The sequence below is a fragment of the Sminthopsis crassicaudata genome, chromosome 5, assembly GCF_048593235.1.
Source record: "Sminthopsis crassicaudata isolate SCR6 chromosome 5, ASM4859323v1, whole genome shotgun sequence".
Classification (NCBI taxonomy): domain Eukaryota; kingdom Metazoa; phylum Chordata; class Mammalia; order Dasyuromorphia; family Dasyuridae; genus Sminthopsis; species Sminthopsis crassicaudata.
The window spans coordinates 144229231-144249154 of NC_133621.1; the positions used below are offsets into that span (position 1 = coordinate 144229231).

Below are 19924 nucleotides of genomic sequence, written 5' to 3' on the forward strand. Positions count from 1 at the left end.
AGAGAGAGAGAGAGAGAGAGAGAGAGAGAGAGAGAAAGGGAGAGAGGGAGAGATAGAATGAGAACAAAGAACAAGAAAGAATAAAGAGCAATTACAAAAGAAGCAAGCAAAAAGAATAAGAGTGACATAAAAGGGGATGGATGAGAGACAAAACAGGGAACAAAGAGTAAGAGAGACATAGAAGGAAGGGAGAGAGAAAAGGGAGAAAAAAAAAAAAACAAAGAGAAAGGAGAGGAGAAAAGTTGTATCAAACAGAATTTCCTTCATTTTCTCATCTACTTTAAGTTAGCTCAAAAAGGTTCAACATTTACATCAAAATACACTTCTACTTCTACCAATAAGTGTTTTACAGGGAATAACTTCAAAAAAAGAAAGCTTCTATAAATCAGTTGGTGTGAAATAATAATACCTACTATTTAATATTCTTTACATGGCTCGCCTAATCCATATAGCCCCCAGATGAAACAAGATACCTCACTCACCTCATTTGATATGAAAAAATTATCTAATACTAAAGACCAACCAGATGTGAACCAAAATTTAAACATCCCTAATGCTTTAAGTTTTATACATCGGAAAAGATGGGAATATTTTCAAGATTACAAACCAGAAGCACTCTGAAACTCTCCAAAAATCCTCAAAATTATGCATTTGATGCACCCAAAGCATTGAGACATGAGGCAGCCTACAAAAAGCCAAGGGTTCAGGACTTTTATTTTACAAGAAGGAAACAGTAGCTGGTATTATTGTAAACTCACAAAGTATAAGCCTGATGGATATTAGGAGTTCTCAGTTTCATAGAAGGTATCTGAGCTTGATTGTTATGGAGAACATAACAGTTCTCCATAACAACTGGGCTTAAAAGATGATGCTCTAAAAAGTTAGTTCCTTGATTTAGGCCCTTTAAGATATCAGATTTCTTCTGACAGTTTATAGGATGCCTAAGGCGACCTTAGCCAACGCCAGACAGAACAACAAGCTTCATTACTATCCAGGCTCTTTGATCCCACCATATTACCTATCATATAATACATTGGTCTTCTCTCTCTGAACAATCCACATGACTACCACCACTACCACCACAGAGATATAAGAGAAGGGACTCTGTTTTGTACATGCTATTTTAACATGGTTTCTTCCTGATAGTCCTTATCTTTCCTCTCTCAAAACATGCCTCGACTTTGGATAGAAAACATTAATGATGAACTATGTCTCTCTTATGCTGAGTCTCCCCAATATTCCCAATACTATTTCTGCTATAAGCAGTTCAACATTTTTAAGAATCAAATTTGACAAAAATCAACCATTATGTCCAAATTATTACAAAATTTATCAGTTTATTCTTTAATGTGTTTTTGTCAAATAGCTCTTTCCCTATGCCTCCTACCTTCAACACAATCCTTCTCTGGGTTTTCTTGATTCAAGTTGCAAATGACAGCAACAGAAGGAATGGGCAACTAATTTAAAGTGGAAGGAGGAGAAAAGGAGTGGCAATGAAAGGAAAATACATAAACTAAAAAGACAAACTTTATTGTATAGCAAGTAAATTGTCTATATAGACATCTCTAAAATGTTGTAATCACATGTTGTTACTGAAATAGAACTGGTGGCACTTGAAAGACTGTAGATGGATTGATTCTAGTATATTTGCTTTATTAAAAAGAGATGAGTTACTTAGTTGCAGCCTTATTATTTATCCTTAATTATGTCAATAAAGGATTTAAGAAACACTATTGCAGGTCCAAAGTGAAGAAATATTGTCAGGATGGAAAGATACTTGCTATCTAGCATTACCTTGATCTAGGAATTTGGTGCCAATCACCCCAAACTCAAAAAAAGAATTTGATAATATGAAGTACAAGTAGTAAAAGACCTTAAAGGATGAAAATATTTGTTATAAAAGGATGGTTCTCACATTTTAGTTACTTATGTCTTGAAAACAGTATAAAAGTGAAGCTAACAGTAGTACCTATATGGCATCATAAAGAGAAAATTGTTTCCCGACGCAGAAGAATGACTTACAATTTGACTTACATTATTATAGAGAAATTTATAGTGGGGAAAAAAACAACTGAAAAGCAAATTAAACATTGCAGGATTGTTCCCTCACCCCTGCTCCCAAGCCATCATGTGGTCTTAAAAATATTTCTTCAAAGCCTAGAAAAATTTCCCAAGACTTGTTAAATTTAATGGCTTTATTGGCACTCCTTAAATCTTCTGTTTTGTTCAAGGAGTCGGGCAAGAAACACTAGTTGGATACTTGCAATTCACTAGAATATATTCAAAGTATGTATCTAGATACTATGTTGCCTTTAATGTGTGTATATATATAATTTAAAAATCATTTCACAGTCTGTCTCTCTCTCACACACGTTTTTTACGGCTGAATATATTTGTGATACAAAATCAGTCATTGAAAAAGAACCCAATTCCCTTATTCTACAATATTCTGTAGGAAAATCAAAATCAACTTTTATAATTGACCTATGTTACCAACCTTGTATAAAAGGATCGCCTATATGCTGATTTTTACTTTTACAATTGAAAGGAGGCTTGGTTCAACTCACTCATTTTATAGCTTAAGTGATTTGCTCCAAATCACAAAGGCTATGAGCTTGATTTCGAGACGATAGCTTATTTTCCCAAATGAATTCATGCTGCACGACAACTACATTTTTAGTAGTATTGGTACTAAAGAATCTCCCTTTCCCTCCACAATGAACCATTATTGTAACAAAGGAGTTCACCTTATTTAATCTTTACTGCTCTTAATGCACAATTTTTGTTATAAGTGGACACTAAAAAAAGAAACCAAAAACTGTAAAAGAAGTTGCAGATAAATGAAAAACATGACTCAGATTCTCTTAAGAGACCCAACTAAAGGAGCTGGTTCTATCATGAGCCCAAAACAGTAATGGAATATAATTCATCATTTCACTTACTAGGTTCACAATTATAAGCTAGTAAGACAACTAGGTAAGATTACTGCAGCTGACACACTACCATCTACTATGGAGAATGAAAGTGAGGCTCTATTAAGAACATGACAAGATACTTCAAACTAAGTTGTCATATTCTGATGTTTTATGACTTCAATGAGAAAACAAAGAAGAAAGCAAAATTATATTGGAAAATGGTCATGAAATTGAAGTTCGAGGACATGAAAACTCTCAAGAATGCAGTATATTCAAGAGAATAAGAATGTGGTCCTGATAAAATTTGGATGGAAAATGCCATCTGCATGCAGAGAGAGAACTATGGACACTAAATGTAAATCAACACATGCTATGTTCACTTTTTTTCTTGTTTTTTTTTTTTTTTCCCCTCTCATGGGTTTTCTTTTTCTTTTTTTTAATTTTTAATTTTTCTCTCCCAATATGACTCATAAGGAAATGTTTTTTAAAAAGAAAGTTTCATATATAACAAAATGTGTAACTGGGGAAAATAAAAATTTAAAAAAACAGTACAAGAAAGTGCTAAGTGCCACAAGCATAAAAAATCATCCGCAACAGAAAAAATGCGCATACACATACACACATCAGTATATAGCAGTCAGTCCATAATCAATTGTTTTTAAGGAATTAGCTAGATTAAATAAAGCAAAAGTCAAAGTGTAAAGCAGTAAAAACACTAAAGATAAAAAGTAGAAAGGATATTTACATATAGGATAAAGACACTGACTCTTAAATACAATATATTGGACAGCACACTAAATTATAATCAGTTCAATCCCCAGTTCTGATACTTTGCATGAACCTAATAAGCCACTTTACTTCTCAGTAACATGGTTACTTAATTGCAAAATCCTATAGCTTTTCTCAGTCCACATATTTCTTAACTTCTTTGCAGCAAATGAAACTGCTGATTACCATTTTCCTCTTACATGTTTTCCCTTCCTGCAAAATTTTGTGGTCATGTTTTGATGTTCACTTTAGTACTATTTCTCCTTTAACTGAAGACTATCACACTTCCTAAGTGAGTATATTCCAGTGCTTTGTCCCAAGTTTACTTCTCTCTCTACACTTTCTCAATAATCTCATCAATTCCTATGACTTTATCATGATCTCTACACAAAGAACTCCCATCTCTATATAAGTAGTCCTATTCTCCTGATTTATAGGTCTTTAACATCGCCTACTACAAACATCTCTACTTCAGTCAGTACAAACCAATCCATAAGCCTACTCATCTTTTACAAATCCCAATTGTTGAGAAATACTCTCCTCCCAGGAATTTGTAATTCTGTATCACAAATACCTATTTGAATTAAAATTGTAAGTTACTTCAATATACAACTCCTGTTTGACATTTAAAGCCTTTCAAAACTGACCCCAATCTTTCCTTCATATATTCTGCCATCCAAACAAACTGTCTTGCTATTCTCAAACTTGAAATTTAATTTCTAATCTTCCTACTTTTATACTCCCCACAACTACCTCTTAAAAACCCCTGATTTCCTATAAAAATCAGATCAAATACTATTTGTGTATGAAGTCTTTTTCTCATCTACTTGCCCCAAAGGCAATGCCCACTGCTGAAGTTTGTCTGTGTTTATTTTGTATATGTTCTGGAAGAGGAATGTTTCATTTTTGTCAATACATCACATGTATGTATAGTCAGTGTCAGGCATACAGTAGTAGTATAAGTAGAAATTGAACCCTGTTTTCCTTGATTCCATAACCTAAGTAATTATAAACCCACATTTTTCATTGTTTTTGTAAAATCTTTATAAGTCCAGTCTGTACACACACATCATAATAATCACAAAAATGTAAAAGGGCAAGCTTTCATAGAGTTTTGAAGTAGACAGAAGCTATTTATAATCAAGAATATAAGATACTATCAATTATTCTTTATGGATTTGTAAGAAAGTATTTTGGAGCAGCTAGATAGCACAGTGTCTGGATAGTGTCCTGAAGTCAGGAAGACCCAAGTTCAAATCAGACCCAGGACACTTAAATATTTCTTAGTTGTTTGTGACCTTGGGTAAGTCACTTAACCCCAATTGCCTCATCCCTTCCCTTCCCCATCCTAAAAAAAAAAGAAAAAAAAAATTAGGGGCAGCTACATGGCCCAGTGGATAGAATACCAGCCCTGAAGTCAGAAGAATCTGAGTTCAAATCTGATCTCAGACACTTAACATTTCCTAGCTGTGTGACCCTAGGCAAATCACTTAACCCCAATTGCCTCAGGGTGAGGAGAAAGCATTTTACCTGAAATAATAATTTTGTGGACAATGTATCTCCCATTTACATTCCATATTCATACAATCTCATGCATGGCATTTGACAACAGAGATAACATTTCCCCCCTACCATTTACCATGATTAACTTCAAGCAAGGCATTAAACAGGACACTGAACACAGTTATACATATGACAATATATAACTATATATACTTGTACATATAACTGTGAGTCAATATAAAAGAATAGCTACTTTTATTGTTAATATAGGACAAAATCCAATTGACAGTGAGATTCTCAAAAAGCTCTCATTTTACAAATAACTTTGTGTACATAGAGCCCTAGAATAGTGCAAAGCTACCTTACTATTAAAAGTCTATAGCAATGTGAAAATCCAAATCTATTGGATTAAAACTTGGTGACAAAAACTGATTCTATATATAAACACACACACACACACACACACACACACATCCCTTTGACATGCACTAAAGAAAAGCAATAAATTATGTCCAGATATTGGGGGGGGGGGGAAAGAGTGGTAGGAAATATCCAAGTGGATATATAGTAAATTACACTGTGCTTTTTCAAGGATGTCAAAATAACCTACATAAAACCATCTCTTTTAACATACCAGTATTCTGTTCAACATACAAGTGCCCTAACTTATAGACTATCACATTCCCAATATAATGTTATAATTATGTTTTCACAAAAGATTTGAAAAATTTTAATATTTTCTTATGAGTAATAATACTCTTTATGGCCAAGATAACCTTAATGTCTTTTGAATATATTATTTCACTGTAATAAAGTCTCACTCATGGGGTAGAAATTCTCTATACCAATGAGAATTTACAATTCTCTAATAAGAGAATTAATTGAAGCACTAGTCCTATATCATGGTCACATAGCACAGGATTTGGATTTCAAGGCAAAATTTTAAACCACTTTCAATTCAAATTAATTGTACATACTTGTAGTTTTATTTCTTGCCAAAATATAATCACCAACAAGACAACTGTAATGGTTATTATATTTATTCATAGTTATTTTCAAAATATAGCTAAGAGACTAGAACAAAAGATTTCAATTGAAAAAGATGCCACAAAGTAATATAAAGCTTGCAAATCTTTATTAACAGAAGAGCTTATCTAAATCTCACTCACAGCCTAGTTCAGATGTATGAGTAGTAGTAGCAAATGATGGGGGTAAAATATAAACACAAGAAAAAGGTGAAGTGACTGCTTAAAAGGAGAAAACATACCAAAAAACCCCTACCCAAAATATGAATCTCTTTTACAACTCGTCTACTCATCTCTCTCTACGTTTACCCTGAGGTATATTTCAGTAACTTTTGAGGGCAATTCTCTTTACTATAAAACTTTATGCCATTCCTCAAGTTCAGACAAATATTAAAATAAATAAACTGAATCTATAAACTGAAGTAGGTAACATCAGGCCAAGCTCTCTAAAGGCACTACAGAGCTATATCTGTTAATTAAAACATAACTAGCAACACAAACTGTGCATAAGCGTCTGATTAATTTTTGAATAGTATTATCATTAACTTCTAGGGCAAGGATTCATTAACTTTTGTGCCATGAACCCATTATCAAAATCATAATTGAAGGAAAGTCTCAATTTTGGGTTAGGGGAAATATATTAACTTTTTCTCATCCAAGTTCTCAAACTCCCTGAAACCTATCCACGGATATCTTTTTATAAGCTAAGCAATGGTTCTCTCTTGTCCAGGTAAAATTATGACTGCTTTCCTTGGCATTCAAATTCCTTAATAATATGGTCCTGTTACTCAATTTTCCTGTTGTTTTGTTTCCTCTCTTTCATGTATTCCAGTCTACTTGAACTGTTACCTCTGCCCTCTTATTGACCTCCATATTTTTAAAAATTTTATTTTAATAACATGTTTTTTCTGATACCTAGAACACTCAAAAAAGTTTCATGCCACATAACCATGTGTAGAGCTGGAAGAGGCCTTGAGATTATCCTGTCCAAGTGAATTGCTTGAAGTCACACTAGTACCAAGTAAAGATTGGGATTCACACCAAGATCCTTCTTTCTTCCATCCCTGCCTCTACTGTTAATTTCATTCTTCTCACCTTTTCAATGAAATTGAGACTTTAAAAGTTCTAGGAAATTCTGTAATATTTTTTGTATTTAAAATTATGTGGACCATTACAAAATGGGTTTTGAGTAAATAAATTCAATAAAAACATCCCTTGGGCAACTACAGTAGCAAAAAGGCAATCATAAACCTCATCCTGTTGCCATAGGATTTTGAATTCTTTGGCTAAGTAATTTTTCTTTTGGAAAGCTTTTCATTCTCCCTTGCTTAGAGACTAGGTATTCACTCAGTATGGTGATATCATTAAATACATTGCTATGAAAATCTTACAGATTATGTCTGAACAATTATGGACAACAGCTTTATCATGATGATGTTCCATTTCAGATTTATTTGTTGAATTCAAGATTATTTTTAAGACTGTATTTGTAATAAAGGGATTAATAATATGCAGATTTATTAAAAAAAAAAAAAAAAAAAAAAAAAAAAAAAAAAAAAAAGCTTCTGATACATAACTCACAACCAGGCTGTGTCTGGTTATTTGGCAAGCACAAAAGTTTTGGAAAACATGAATTGTTAGAGTTTTCTAACAATCTTCAGTGGTAATTCTAAGTTCATCAGGAATAACCCTTATATAATTTCTGAGGGGATATGATCATTAATTGTCATCCTAAACCATCCATATCTAAAAACAAATCTGTATGACTCAGCCATTTAGGTGATGCTTCTTTGTTGAGGTTATCATTCAGTTCATGTGGACCTTTAGATTAATACTTCTTGGATCCTGGCTATTTTAGAGATTCAAGCTGGAGGTAAACAACTTTAGTCACATTTGACAGATAGTGGCACTGTTATCTGAAGTTAAATCATTATTAATGCTTAATGAAGTATACCACCTGTTTATGATGTGTTCTGACAACTGCAATGTAACAAGTGATTATATAGGCTTTTGTCAAATTCCAAAATTATAGTTATTGTAGTAGTTAGGGTAACATTAGGATTTATATAGTGTTTTAGAGATTGCTGAGTGCTATGTCCTTGATCCTCACAACAACCCTGTGAGGTAGGTATACAGGTATTATCTTTATTTTACATAGATGTTAAGTAACTTGCCCATCATGACAGAGGTAGTACTGGAGGCATGATTCAAATTCATCTCTTGGTTCCAAGTCCAGTGCTCTTTCCATTATTCCATGTTTCCTCTCAAATTTTAACCTATATTTAAGTTAAAAAACAACTACAGAAGTTTAGGATGGGGGGGAAACCAGGGAGCAACAGTTCACTGGAAAATGTTTAGAGATTTTTAATAACCTTAATGAGTCAACAATGTGACATGGCAGCCAAAAAAAAAAAAACAAAAAAAAACCCAAAACCAAAAAACAATCTAATTGTGATCTTGGCTTGAATGAAAAAGACCTTTAGTCCTAGTCAAGACCACATTCAATACTGGACTCCATATTTTAAGAAAGGTATTGACAACAGTATATGCCTAAGAGAAAACCACCAGGATAAATCAGGGTACCAGAAACCAAGCCACACAAGTTACTGATTGAAAAAACTTGCAATGCTAAAGACTTAGGGGGATTGAATAATTGTTTTCAAGTATTTAAAAGGACACCAGGTAGAAGGATTAAATTGTTCTTTTTGCCCCCAGGGAAGAAGAAACAACAGGTACAAGCTGCAAAATGGCAGATCTCAGTTCAATTCAAGGAAAAACTTCCTAACAATTAGAGTTGTCCAAAAGCATAATAGGCAGCTTTAGAAAGGTAGTGAATTCCCTATCACAAGAGATCTTCAAGAAACCAGATGACCACTTGTTGGGCATATTGTGGAGGGACCTCTGTTTGGACTAGATGAAAAATTTGAGTTGGAAGAAATCTGGTTTAGATTATCTGGTCCAAGTGATTTTCACAGAAAGTATGCAGTAGTCCCTTTCCAAATCTGGAATTCTGTGAAACTGGTAAACTAGATACATCCTTGTCTTTTTCTGCCCTTGCTTATAAATACCTAGAATGGTTTCCTAACCTTATCTTTCTGCTTAATTTTATCCTCAAAACCTATCCTCTATTATCTTCTCCGATTATTCCAGATAGAAGTTATAACTCCCTTCTTTCTTTAAACTCTTATTTTCTATACTACAAACCTCAAATTTATTTATTGTTACATTGTCATGTCTATCTATACCCATTTCCAGAGTTACTAAAGGCTCTTTAAGGACAGAATTCACTGTATGACCCACAGCACTAGATAATGACCCACATGTGTACATAATAAGCATTCAAATATCAAGAATTTTCATATTCTCAAACAATATCCTATCATTACAAGTGAATAATTCTGGGTCATTCTTAACACAATGAAAGCAATGAAAGCTAGGCCATATTTTAATTTTTACCTAAGTTTATGTAATATAACAAGGTCTTAAGCAAACTTCACAAAAGATGTTACTTAGGGTTCTTGTTGCCCACCTTTGGGAATTCCTTGTTGGGAGTCACTGTTGATAATTTCGGATAGCAGACTGGTGTTGCTTCATACTCCTTCTCTAAGGGAAAAATTATGTAAGGAGATACCAGGGGAACCTTGAGATCTTCGTAAATATAGCAATAAAATTATTGTAATTAACAATAATAACATTATTAAATAATACTGTGACATTTATATAGTATATTAAGGTTTTCAAAGTGTTTATTTTCTCACAACAACCTTGAAAAATACCTACTTTATAACTAAGTAAATTGAGATTTGTGTCAAGTGACTTGCTCAGAGTTTCATAGTTAGCAAGTATCTTAAGATTTTAATCCAGGTCTCTCTACACCCAGTATGATCTTTTCATTATATTATTTTATATATTTGGATAGTTACATATCACTTTATAACCTTGCCATAAAGGGGAAATTGTTAGTAATTAAGTGACTGACTTTAAAAGGATGCTTATAATTTCTAACCTCATTACCTCAAGAATCAATATTTGAATGGAGTGGAAATTAAATAAACATTAATTCGGGAATAAAATTATTTTTTATTGTGGGATTTACATCCTGCCTTATATATGTTCTATAATTGAGTTTGATCTCTACCCCCCCCCCCAATTTGGAATTAAAGGGCTAAATGTTCAGTTGTGTACTTCCATAGGAAAGAAGCAAGTGAGGTCAGAAGTGACTCCAAGGACTTAGAACCTGTTCTGAGAGCTTATTCTATACATGCTGCAGGCTATCTTAAAGCACAGCTAGAATGCAGAGATTAATAGTACAAAAAAAAACCCCAATCCTCACCTGACAACCGTAAAATCACTTGGAATAGACTTGATTCTGGCTATGTCCCTTCTTCCTGTTTTTTTTTTTTTTTTTAAATGGAAACGAAAACACTCTATACCTATATAGTCCCTGTCTACGACATTAGTAATGAGAAATCAGTCAGAAAAAAAGCTGCCAAATAGAAATGTGTAACTTTTGGCAGTCATAGGAACTATTAGTACAAACAAGGGTTAAGGAGAGTCAACAGAGTTTAGTGAAGCTGTGTTTATTAGCTTTGAGGAATTTTTTTATGAAAGAAAATTAACTCTGCTCTCCCTCCACCAATCCCAACTTCTCCACTCCCCCTCTCACCATGGAACTTCTCTTCCCTTGAAGACCATAACACCTACGGTTATGATTACATGCCAATTCCCTCCTTCCCTTATATTCAGTGTCTTGCTATATTGCATTTAAGGTCAAATGCCATTTCAATCTAAGTTAAAATATACGATAATTTTTTTTAAAATACAAAATCCACCACTATTAATTTAAGCATTACTGGGGTCTCATTCTTTTAACACTTTCTCTCTCCCCATTCAAATTACAAAATACATAATTGCAATAAAGAATATAGGAAGACCCAAAACAGCTTCTTTGTCATTTTTTAAAATACAAATTCTTTTAAAAATCAATTACACGGGGCAGCAAGATAGAGTACTGGCCCTTCAGTCAGGTCAAAATGAGTACAAACCCAACTTTAGACATTTAATAATTCCTAACTATGTGACCCTGGGTAAGTCACTTAACCCCAATTGCCTTATCCCCAACTAATTCCCCTAATCTATTACAGCCAAATTGTAATCAGTATTTTAATTGATTATTTACTTAGTTCTTCTACTAACACTTTGAACCAACATTCAAATTTCCTTTTGATTTAGGAGCTAAATTTTATGTTACTTCCTAGAAAAGACAAAAAAGGAGAGGGTAATGAAATCTGGAGAATACTTTATCTTAGAGTCTGGGCTCCCAACTTTAGGTGACAAATTTAAAAGAAGGTTCTCAAGCTTTCAAGCTATTTCCTAGACAAACTCAAGAGTTGAATGGGTTTGTCCAAAAACAAAAACAAAAAACCCCCCAAAAACCTCAAAACAATCAAACCCTGCCTTTGAGAAAGCAAGAAGAAGCTGAAGTTAAGCCTGAACTACAGAAATATAGTATCAGTGTAGAACCCCAGTCCACTTCTTTAAGCTATTTTTTGACAAGGACAACACAAAATCCACGTGATAAGACAGAACTAAGGATTACTTATATAGATTTTGGCCACAGAACTGAAAATACTAAACATAATAAACTATCATTCAAGATTTTTTTGATCTTCTCTTTAAATAATTTCCATTTCATTCTTACCCCAGAAACAAGACTTCCTCTATCTACAAGGCAATTTTATGAACTTAAAACTTCATAAAGTAGGAATTTTAAGTGCTTACATCCACAAATGATGAATGATTGAAATGAAAGGGCTGAAAACAAGAAATTAAAGATATAAGAAATTTCCTTCAGGAATTAAGAATAGAATTATTCCTCTACCCTAACATTCAGGAAAAGAGTGACAGACAAAAAGAGAGGGAAAAGGAAAGTAAAAACTCAGTTACTACACAAATTTACTGCATATACTCAGATTCACAGAGCTTATCATTTAAACCTCTATTGTCTGTCTCACCCTTATTATCATATCTAGTTAAGCAGCAGTATAAACACCACACTAATGACATTAAGTCAGAAATTATATTTTCCTGTAGAATATATCCTGCATCAAATATAGTGAACCTTTCCCTAAAACTCTTATTTTTTCTGGCTTATTCTAAACTGGCAAAGGTATAAATTAATCTTAATACTAAGAAGTATTCCACTTGTTGAACTCTCTTTTACCACTAACAATAAAAAAAAGACTGAACATCAAAAGTTGTACTGGGGAGTGTTGTGTTTGTTGTAGCTAAATTACAACAGGATTGGTTTTATAAATGGTGGTTTACCAAGTGGTTAAATGACATATTTAATCAAATTGGACCTGAAACGGTCTTATATAATCAGTTAACACCAGTGCCTGAAGCCATGCTAATGTCTTTTATATATGAATGTCTAGTGGCTAGGAGGACACAGTTCTAAGTCTGTCATATCATTTGGATAAATAAGAACTGAAAAGATAAATTATATGTGTGTGTGTGTGTGTGTGTGTGTGTGTGTGTGTGTGTGTGTGTGTGTGTGTGTGTGAGTATGGGGCAGGAGAAGAACAGAACTAAAGAAAAATAGAATTCTTATCACATTACAAATACAAATCTTGGTTCACTGGAGTTTAACTATTAAAGCATCTTTGGGAAAAAAGGTATTTAAAAAATAATTTAACTGTCATAGAGTAACAAAGAGCTAGAAAAGATCATATAGTTCAAGATTTTATTTTACAGATGAAGAAACAAACATCTGATTGAGCTTAAATGATATGCCTACCATCACAAAGACAGTAAGGGGCAAAGTCAGGACTATTATCTTAACAAAAATGTTGGCAATTTAAAGTATATGGATATATCTCAGTTTTAATTTTTTTTTTATCAAAATATAAAACACAGTATCATTTCACATTGAGAAATGAGCATTCTAAAAGATGGTATCTTAGAACATCTAAATAGTTAACTAGTAGAGTTAAGCTTAGGTGCAGAAATAAGGCTAAGATGATAGGTTCCATGACAACTGAATTATTAATGAGATGTGAAAATAAAGCATTTTTCAAAGTAAATGGAAAATATTTCTAAAAGTTACACAAATCTTTTCAGTATCGTATGGCATAAATTAAAGTCATTTTAAATTTACTTTATAATCTCCAGTAGCTCTACCAAATTCTGTCAGTAGATGGCCCCAGTGATTTTAACCAAGTTAAACACCAAGAAAATAAATTGTAAAAATGTACCATAGAATCATAAAATTTTTAATGACAAAGAGATCTTAAACTTACTACCAGTCTTTAAGAAAAGATAAAGAAATACAGGTTCATAAAGGTTAAGTGACTTGCCCAAGGTCACGGATAGTAATGGTAATGGTGATGATGATAGTAGTAGCAATAGTAGTAATGATAATAATGGTACCATAGTCATAATTCAGGTTTCTAAGTAGTTCCAGTATTCTTTATATCACACCACATATTAAGTCTGCAAAAACACAGATTTTAAAACAAATAAAGGTAAATTTCCATTTTTTTTTCTTTTTCTGACTGGACCTGTAATTTCATATGTGTTGGACACTTTCAATGAGGAATTTCATCTACCAATTTCAAATCAGCACCTTCTCTGCAACTTACAGTCTTAGAGAGTTGCCTGGGGCATTGAGAGGTTAAGTGACTTGCCACACAGCCAGTATGTGTCAGAGGCGGGACTTGAACCCAGGTCTTCCTGACTCGGAGGCCAGCTCTCTATCCACTATGCCACGCTGCCTCTCACTTCCAATCTTAGAATATAAAATTACAGCCTAAAATTAGAGGGAAAGGGACATAGGGAAAATATAATTTAGGCTCAATACAGAATGAACTATTTCAAAGGCGTTACTAAACATATTTCAGGTGAGAAAACAAAAAGAAAACCCTCTATGTCATTATTAAAATGTATAAATAACTTCCACTGTAATGAAAACATTATCATATTTCTGGGGGTTTTGATAAAAGTAAGCATTTATATATCAAAAACTGTATTTTGTTTAGTGCTTTAGACTTTAAAGAATACTTTCCAATAAACTATCTTACTTTAGCCTTATAATAAACCCCATGAGGCAGACAGGACAGACATTAGTATTTCTCATTTTAAAGCTAAAGAAGCAAACCTAGAGATATAAAAATAATAATGTCACATAGCTAGGAAGTTGACTGATTCCTAGTCTAGTGCTCTTACCACAACATATTGCTTCTGCTTTGAGAATGCTGTATGCACCCTCTTCTTTGAATTTATATGTCTGTCCAAATCATTAGGCAAAACAATTTCTAGACTATAGGTATAATTTCTATAAAGCTAATAATAACAATAATAATAAAAAACATTTTTTTTTAGCACTTTAAGATTGGCAAAGCACTTTTACATTATCTCATTTGATCCTCACAACAGCCTTATGAGGTGTTATTCTCATTTTACAAATCAAGAAAACAGGCTGATCAAAATTAAGTGAGTTACTCAGGATAACATAATTTGTGTCTAAGGCAGGTTTTGATTATAAGAGTAGCACTTCATCTCACTACATCATCTTGTGGCTTTTATAATAAAAAGCAAAAGATGAAACTACTAAAAGTATTTCAAGTCTACAGGCTATGAATATGATAAGAATGATTTTTCTCATTATAAATAAATGAAAAGTGCTTTGAATCAGGAAGAAAGACATAATATAGACATTTTAACAACATCTCCTTTTCCTATTTTAATTTTAAATTTGGCTAGATTATTTGGCATTTTCATCTGTTTTATATTTAAGTGGTTAGGTTATCTGAAGTAGATAGGGTATCAGAGAAGAAGGAACTACCACCTGATGCCAAAAAACAGCAAAAATATTCTATCTCTGCTTATATTGCAAAGAGTTTAGGATCGGCTGTTATTCAGAGTGACCCAAAATCATAGTGCAATTTTAAGTTATTAAATCTATTGTATAGAGACACTATTCTAATTAAAATAAGAAACTATTATTTTTATGGAAACAATTTATAGTTAATATTAAACTATAACTGCAAGGACTATATCTTAGAGAAAGAATTATAATAAGGAGTAGGTTATTTAGCTAAGGACACAATATCTTGTTCTGACTATTACCAACTAACTAATTCTAGCCCTGTCTCTACTCAGATGCAGGATAGTCAATATTGCTCAAAAACGTGTACATGGTGATTTGTATGGCTGCTTAGTAATTTAATCTACATATTGGAATAAAGGTATTTAACAATTTATTTCCTTAAATAATATTCTGTGATCATCACATGATCAATAAATATTTATCATCCACCAATGCAATGAGAGGGATGCAAACAAGTTGTCAGAAGACTCAGAGACCTATCAATTTTAGTTGAAGAATCAGGACAGATAAATACGTGGGTAGTAAAATAGTGATTAGAGATGGCCTTGAGTGAAGAAGAATTGGATTCAAAACCTGTCTCTGACATGTACTACCTATATGACCCTGGATAAGTCACTTAATATCTGAGTCCCTTCAGGTAACTCTCTAAAAGAATAAATTTTAGAGCAGGTACCAAGCTGGTTAAAAAAGAGTTTCTTCACCAAGAGTTTTCTATATTAACTGAATCAAAGTTCTGGTCCATTAAAAAAAAAAAAAAATTTAAACCATAATCAATGCCAAAGTATTGGCAAAGACCAAACATTATAAGAGAGAAAAAGATCACTTATAGGAGGTATGCCTTGAGGGATTAAAAAAAAAGCATAGCAAAAGAGCCAAAGGAATCAAAGTCCTGGGAATGATGCATATAGTAGACAAAAAAATACATGATCTTGGATCAGAGTTATAATTAGTGAGTCAAGTGGTATAGGGAAGTGTTGGATAATTAGGATGGAACTAGATTGGGTCAGGTCCTAATTATCAGGTTAAGAATTTATATTTGATTCTCTATGCCTTTATGGAAAGCTCTTAAAGGCTAAGCCAGGGAATGGTGTTTTATAAATCAGACAGCAAAGTGCAGAGACTATTAAAGACAGACTAGAAATAGAAAGGCCTTGTTGAAAGGCATTATGATCCAGGTCCAGGCATGATATAATAAAAACCTAGCCAAGAATGGTAGATGTCAAAGAAAGACTAGGAAGGTGATTAGAAAAGATGAGGAGAAAAGAGGGGAAATTGAGAGAACTTTGATGATTGGCTCTGAGGGATGTGCAGGGAATGATAAAAGTGGAGTCTAGTTGATTAATAAAATGAGGGTACTTAAGAAAGAGTAAATCCAAAAGAGGGCAAAGAGAAAGTTTCAGCAGTCTGTATTTGAGATTTAAGATTATGACTAAGTGCAAAGTGGGTATATTCAGTAGGCCACTGGAGATGAGAAATTAATTTAGTATATCTTTTTTTTCATAGTGAGCAAATATCAGAAATGTAACATTTCAAAATTGAATAATTTCTAATGATGTCATAAAATAGTTAGCTTTTGGATCAGTCATATTATCTTGCCAGATGTATACCATTACAATACATTTAAATTCTACACTATAAAGTACATATATTAGTTCTGAAAATACTTTGTGAAAACTCCATGTATTTTTTGAGTGTAAAAGCACTTTAGATAGGTTTCTGCTTCTGCATTTTTAAAAGAAATTATATATTATATAAGTTTAAAGTGTTCAAATTTTGACTCTAAACAGTTTAAAAGATTTTTTAGGTTTTGGTTCAGAAGAGAACAAAAATTTACTGATGGCCTTTATCTAGCAATTCTATGATTCTTCATCGTAACACCTATTTTAGAGGTTAAGTCTAGGAAAACAAATGCTTGACTAACAAAGGCATCTATAACTGGGGAGAAGGGAGAAGGACAGAAATCTGCTTTATAGAGATTTTCTAATAAAGGCAAATCATATTGTGAATCTTCATAAACTAAACAATTTATCTATTGATTGCCAATATAAAAACCTAACATATTAAAAAATTTGCTTATAATAGACAAGCAAATAAAATTATATTCCCTTTCATATAGTAGAGATTCCCTTTTAAAAGTACAGTTAATAATCTTAATTTTTGTGAAAAATGAGTCATACAAATCTATCTTAACTGATCTTATCAACATTGTGAAAGAGGTAGAAATTGCAACTATTTCTTTCACTTTACAGCTGAGGAAACCAAGGCTTGAAGAAGCTAACTGACTTGTCCACAGTCATACATAAAAAAACAACTAATCCAGGGATTTTGAGTCCAAGTCCAATGATGTCCTCACTACACTCTTTATGTTAGTTTTACAGAGCCTGCCATATATGGAACCTACACAACTGATTTTGTGCAGAACCCATAGTTCTTAAGATTTACACCAAAAAACCCTCCAATTTTAAGGGAGATTAATTTTGAATAAATCCCATGCTCATTATCTTATTAAGCAAACAAGGTTTTGGTAATATCATTTAATTTTTTTCATTATGTAGTTGGATTGTCACCTGTAGGACATTCTTCAAAGTGGGGAATACCCACATTATTTATAGTTCACCGGGGCCTTTCAAAGGCTATGTCCAGGTTAACTTTCATAAAATTTACAAATCCCTTAAATGCAAAGTTCAGAATCTGTCCTCAATACAGAAGCAGAATACATACTTGGATAAGTAATTGTGTTGAAGGCTACATAAATCATAGCATTAATAGCATCTTTGGATCTTTTTTAATGGAAAAAAGCAGAAGGTAAAAATCACGTCTAGATTACACAATACTGCTATAGGGTCAATAGCAACTACTTTAATATCTTCTTTACAGCAAAGGTTCTGGTACCTTAAAATGAATTCTCTGTTCATAATTTTAAGATTCTAGTTACAATCTGTGTAACTCTGGGTAATTAACCACTCTAAGCCTCAGTTTTATCATCTGTAAAATGAAGTAGTTGTACTTAATGATCCTTGAGTTCAACCCCAAAATTCTTTTTTTCCCCCAACCCCAAAATTCTATGAACATAAACTTAAATTTTTGAAAAAAGGATTTCATTTTAAGCTAAATAGACACTTATTAAGGAAGAAGAACATTGTAAGCTTCTCTTACAGTCTTCAGCTTTTAATAATACTTTTCTGTTCCTTAAAGTGTTAAGCTTTATTTTCAGGTTACTAGTAACATTATTACAAAAGGCAGACACTTATTTTGCCTTTTTCATGATCTTATCCTTTCAAAAACTTAGGAGATGCATGGTTCTTCAGTAACATAATGGCATGTATGTGTATGTGTTTATGTATATATGAATAAAATAAAAATAAATCCACTGAGACAGTCTTATGACACAAGTATTTGAAAATTCCTAAAAGCAATGGATTTATATAAAAATGTTCTTCAATCAATAGTACAAAGACAATGTCTCATTTTTAATGAAGTGTTTAATGTTTTTAGAAAAAAAGTATCAAGACAGGTAAACCTAATCCAAAAATGAAATCTTATAGCATATTACTTTAACAACTTGAATATAAGTAGCTCCTCTCCCCATTTCAGACTTGTGACTTTATCTGGATATGGACACTGGCTAGATCAATGAAGATTAATGACACTAATAATCTTACCTGTGGGATTCTTAACTTAAGGTCTATGAATCTTTTTTTTTTTTTTTTTAAATATTTTTATAACTTCCAAAGGGATCTGTGACATAAAAAAAGTTACCAATTCCTTTCTTACAGAGTTACCTGGGATGCTAAATGGTTAAAAGATCACATAATTGGTAAATTAATAGGACTGGAACCCAGGTCTTCTTAGCTCTAAGGATGCTGAGCTAACCACTATTTTATTTTACCTATAAGGACTGGCTTAAAAATGTTTTCAAATGATAGCAATTTAGCATAGCAAAAGACATTTAGAGCTATGAAAATAAAATACTTCCACTCAAGTTTGTAATTAATATTAATTATAGTTAACTTAAAAAATAGCTGATTTAAAGATATGTATTTCTGCAGTGAATGTCTGCAGGATAAGTATGAGAAAAATGTTTCATTTAAACATTGGCTATTTGACTAAAATTAAGTAGTTCCAATGCTTCCTACCCCCCTAACCCCTAAAGATCACAGAATACCAGAGTTGGAAGGGACCTCAGAGGTAATCTAGTTCAAACTGTATCTGACAAAGAATGCCCTTTACAACATCCAACAAATGGTCACCCTTATGTTACCTGAAAACCTCAAGTGAGAGAAAACCCCTACCTCCCAGAGCAACCCATTCCACTTTTGGATAGCTCTAAATTTGGTTACAGTAATACTTACTCTGAGCCTGCAGCCATTTCCAAATATGAAGTTTCTGCTGTATCAACCCCCAATGGGATCACTATGCTCATGACGTTCGTTTCTGATAAATTCGATTACTACGGAGTCCTATGCATTGGTATCCAAAACACTGGGGCATGCCAGCCACAGTGCTCATTGCAAACATCTAAGTGCATCCACAAACCCTGTTTAAAAAAAAAAAAAAAAAAAAAAGGAACAAAAAAAGCTTCAGAAATACTTTCATACATTTTACATAATAGGTATGGTATATATAACTTATAACGGGTAATGGCTGATGCTTCAAGGTTTACAGAATATGCACATTAAAACATTACTAAATGCTTTAAGGTTAACAAAATTCTTTACAGACTTCATATCATTTAAAATAAAAATTTTTATGTAATACTCAACATCAGTTATTACTTGCCACAGTTATTTCTGCATAGATAAACTCTTACTTTAGCTTATCTA

At 32.7% G+C, this 19924-nt stretch overlaps 1 protein-coding gene across 9 annotated transcripts in view; it reads right to left on the reverse strand.

Moving 5' to 3' along the window:
• KMT2E (lysine methyltransferase 2E (inactive)) overlaps positions 1–19924 on the reverse strand; it is an 81575-nt gene that overhangs the window by 40714 nt on the left and 20937 nt on the right. For 8 of the 9 annotated variants that reach the window (XM_074268408.1, XM_074268404.1, XM_074268405.1 and 5 more), the window contains one exon: positions 19454–19638. In XM_074268408.1, coding sequence (XP_074124509.1) covers positions 19454–19524 — 71 coding nt within the window. In that variant the 5' untranslated portion in view covers positions 19525–19638. Of the gene's footprint in view, positions 1–13854; positions 14022–19453; positions 19639–19924 lie in introns of all 9 variants that reach the window. The other variant, XM_074268407.1, reaches the window with a different exon arrangement.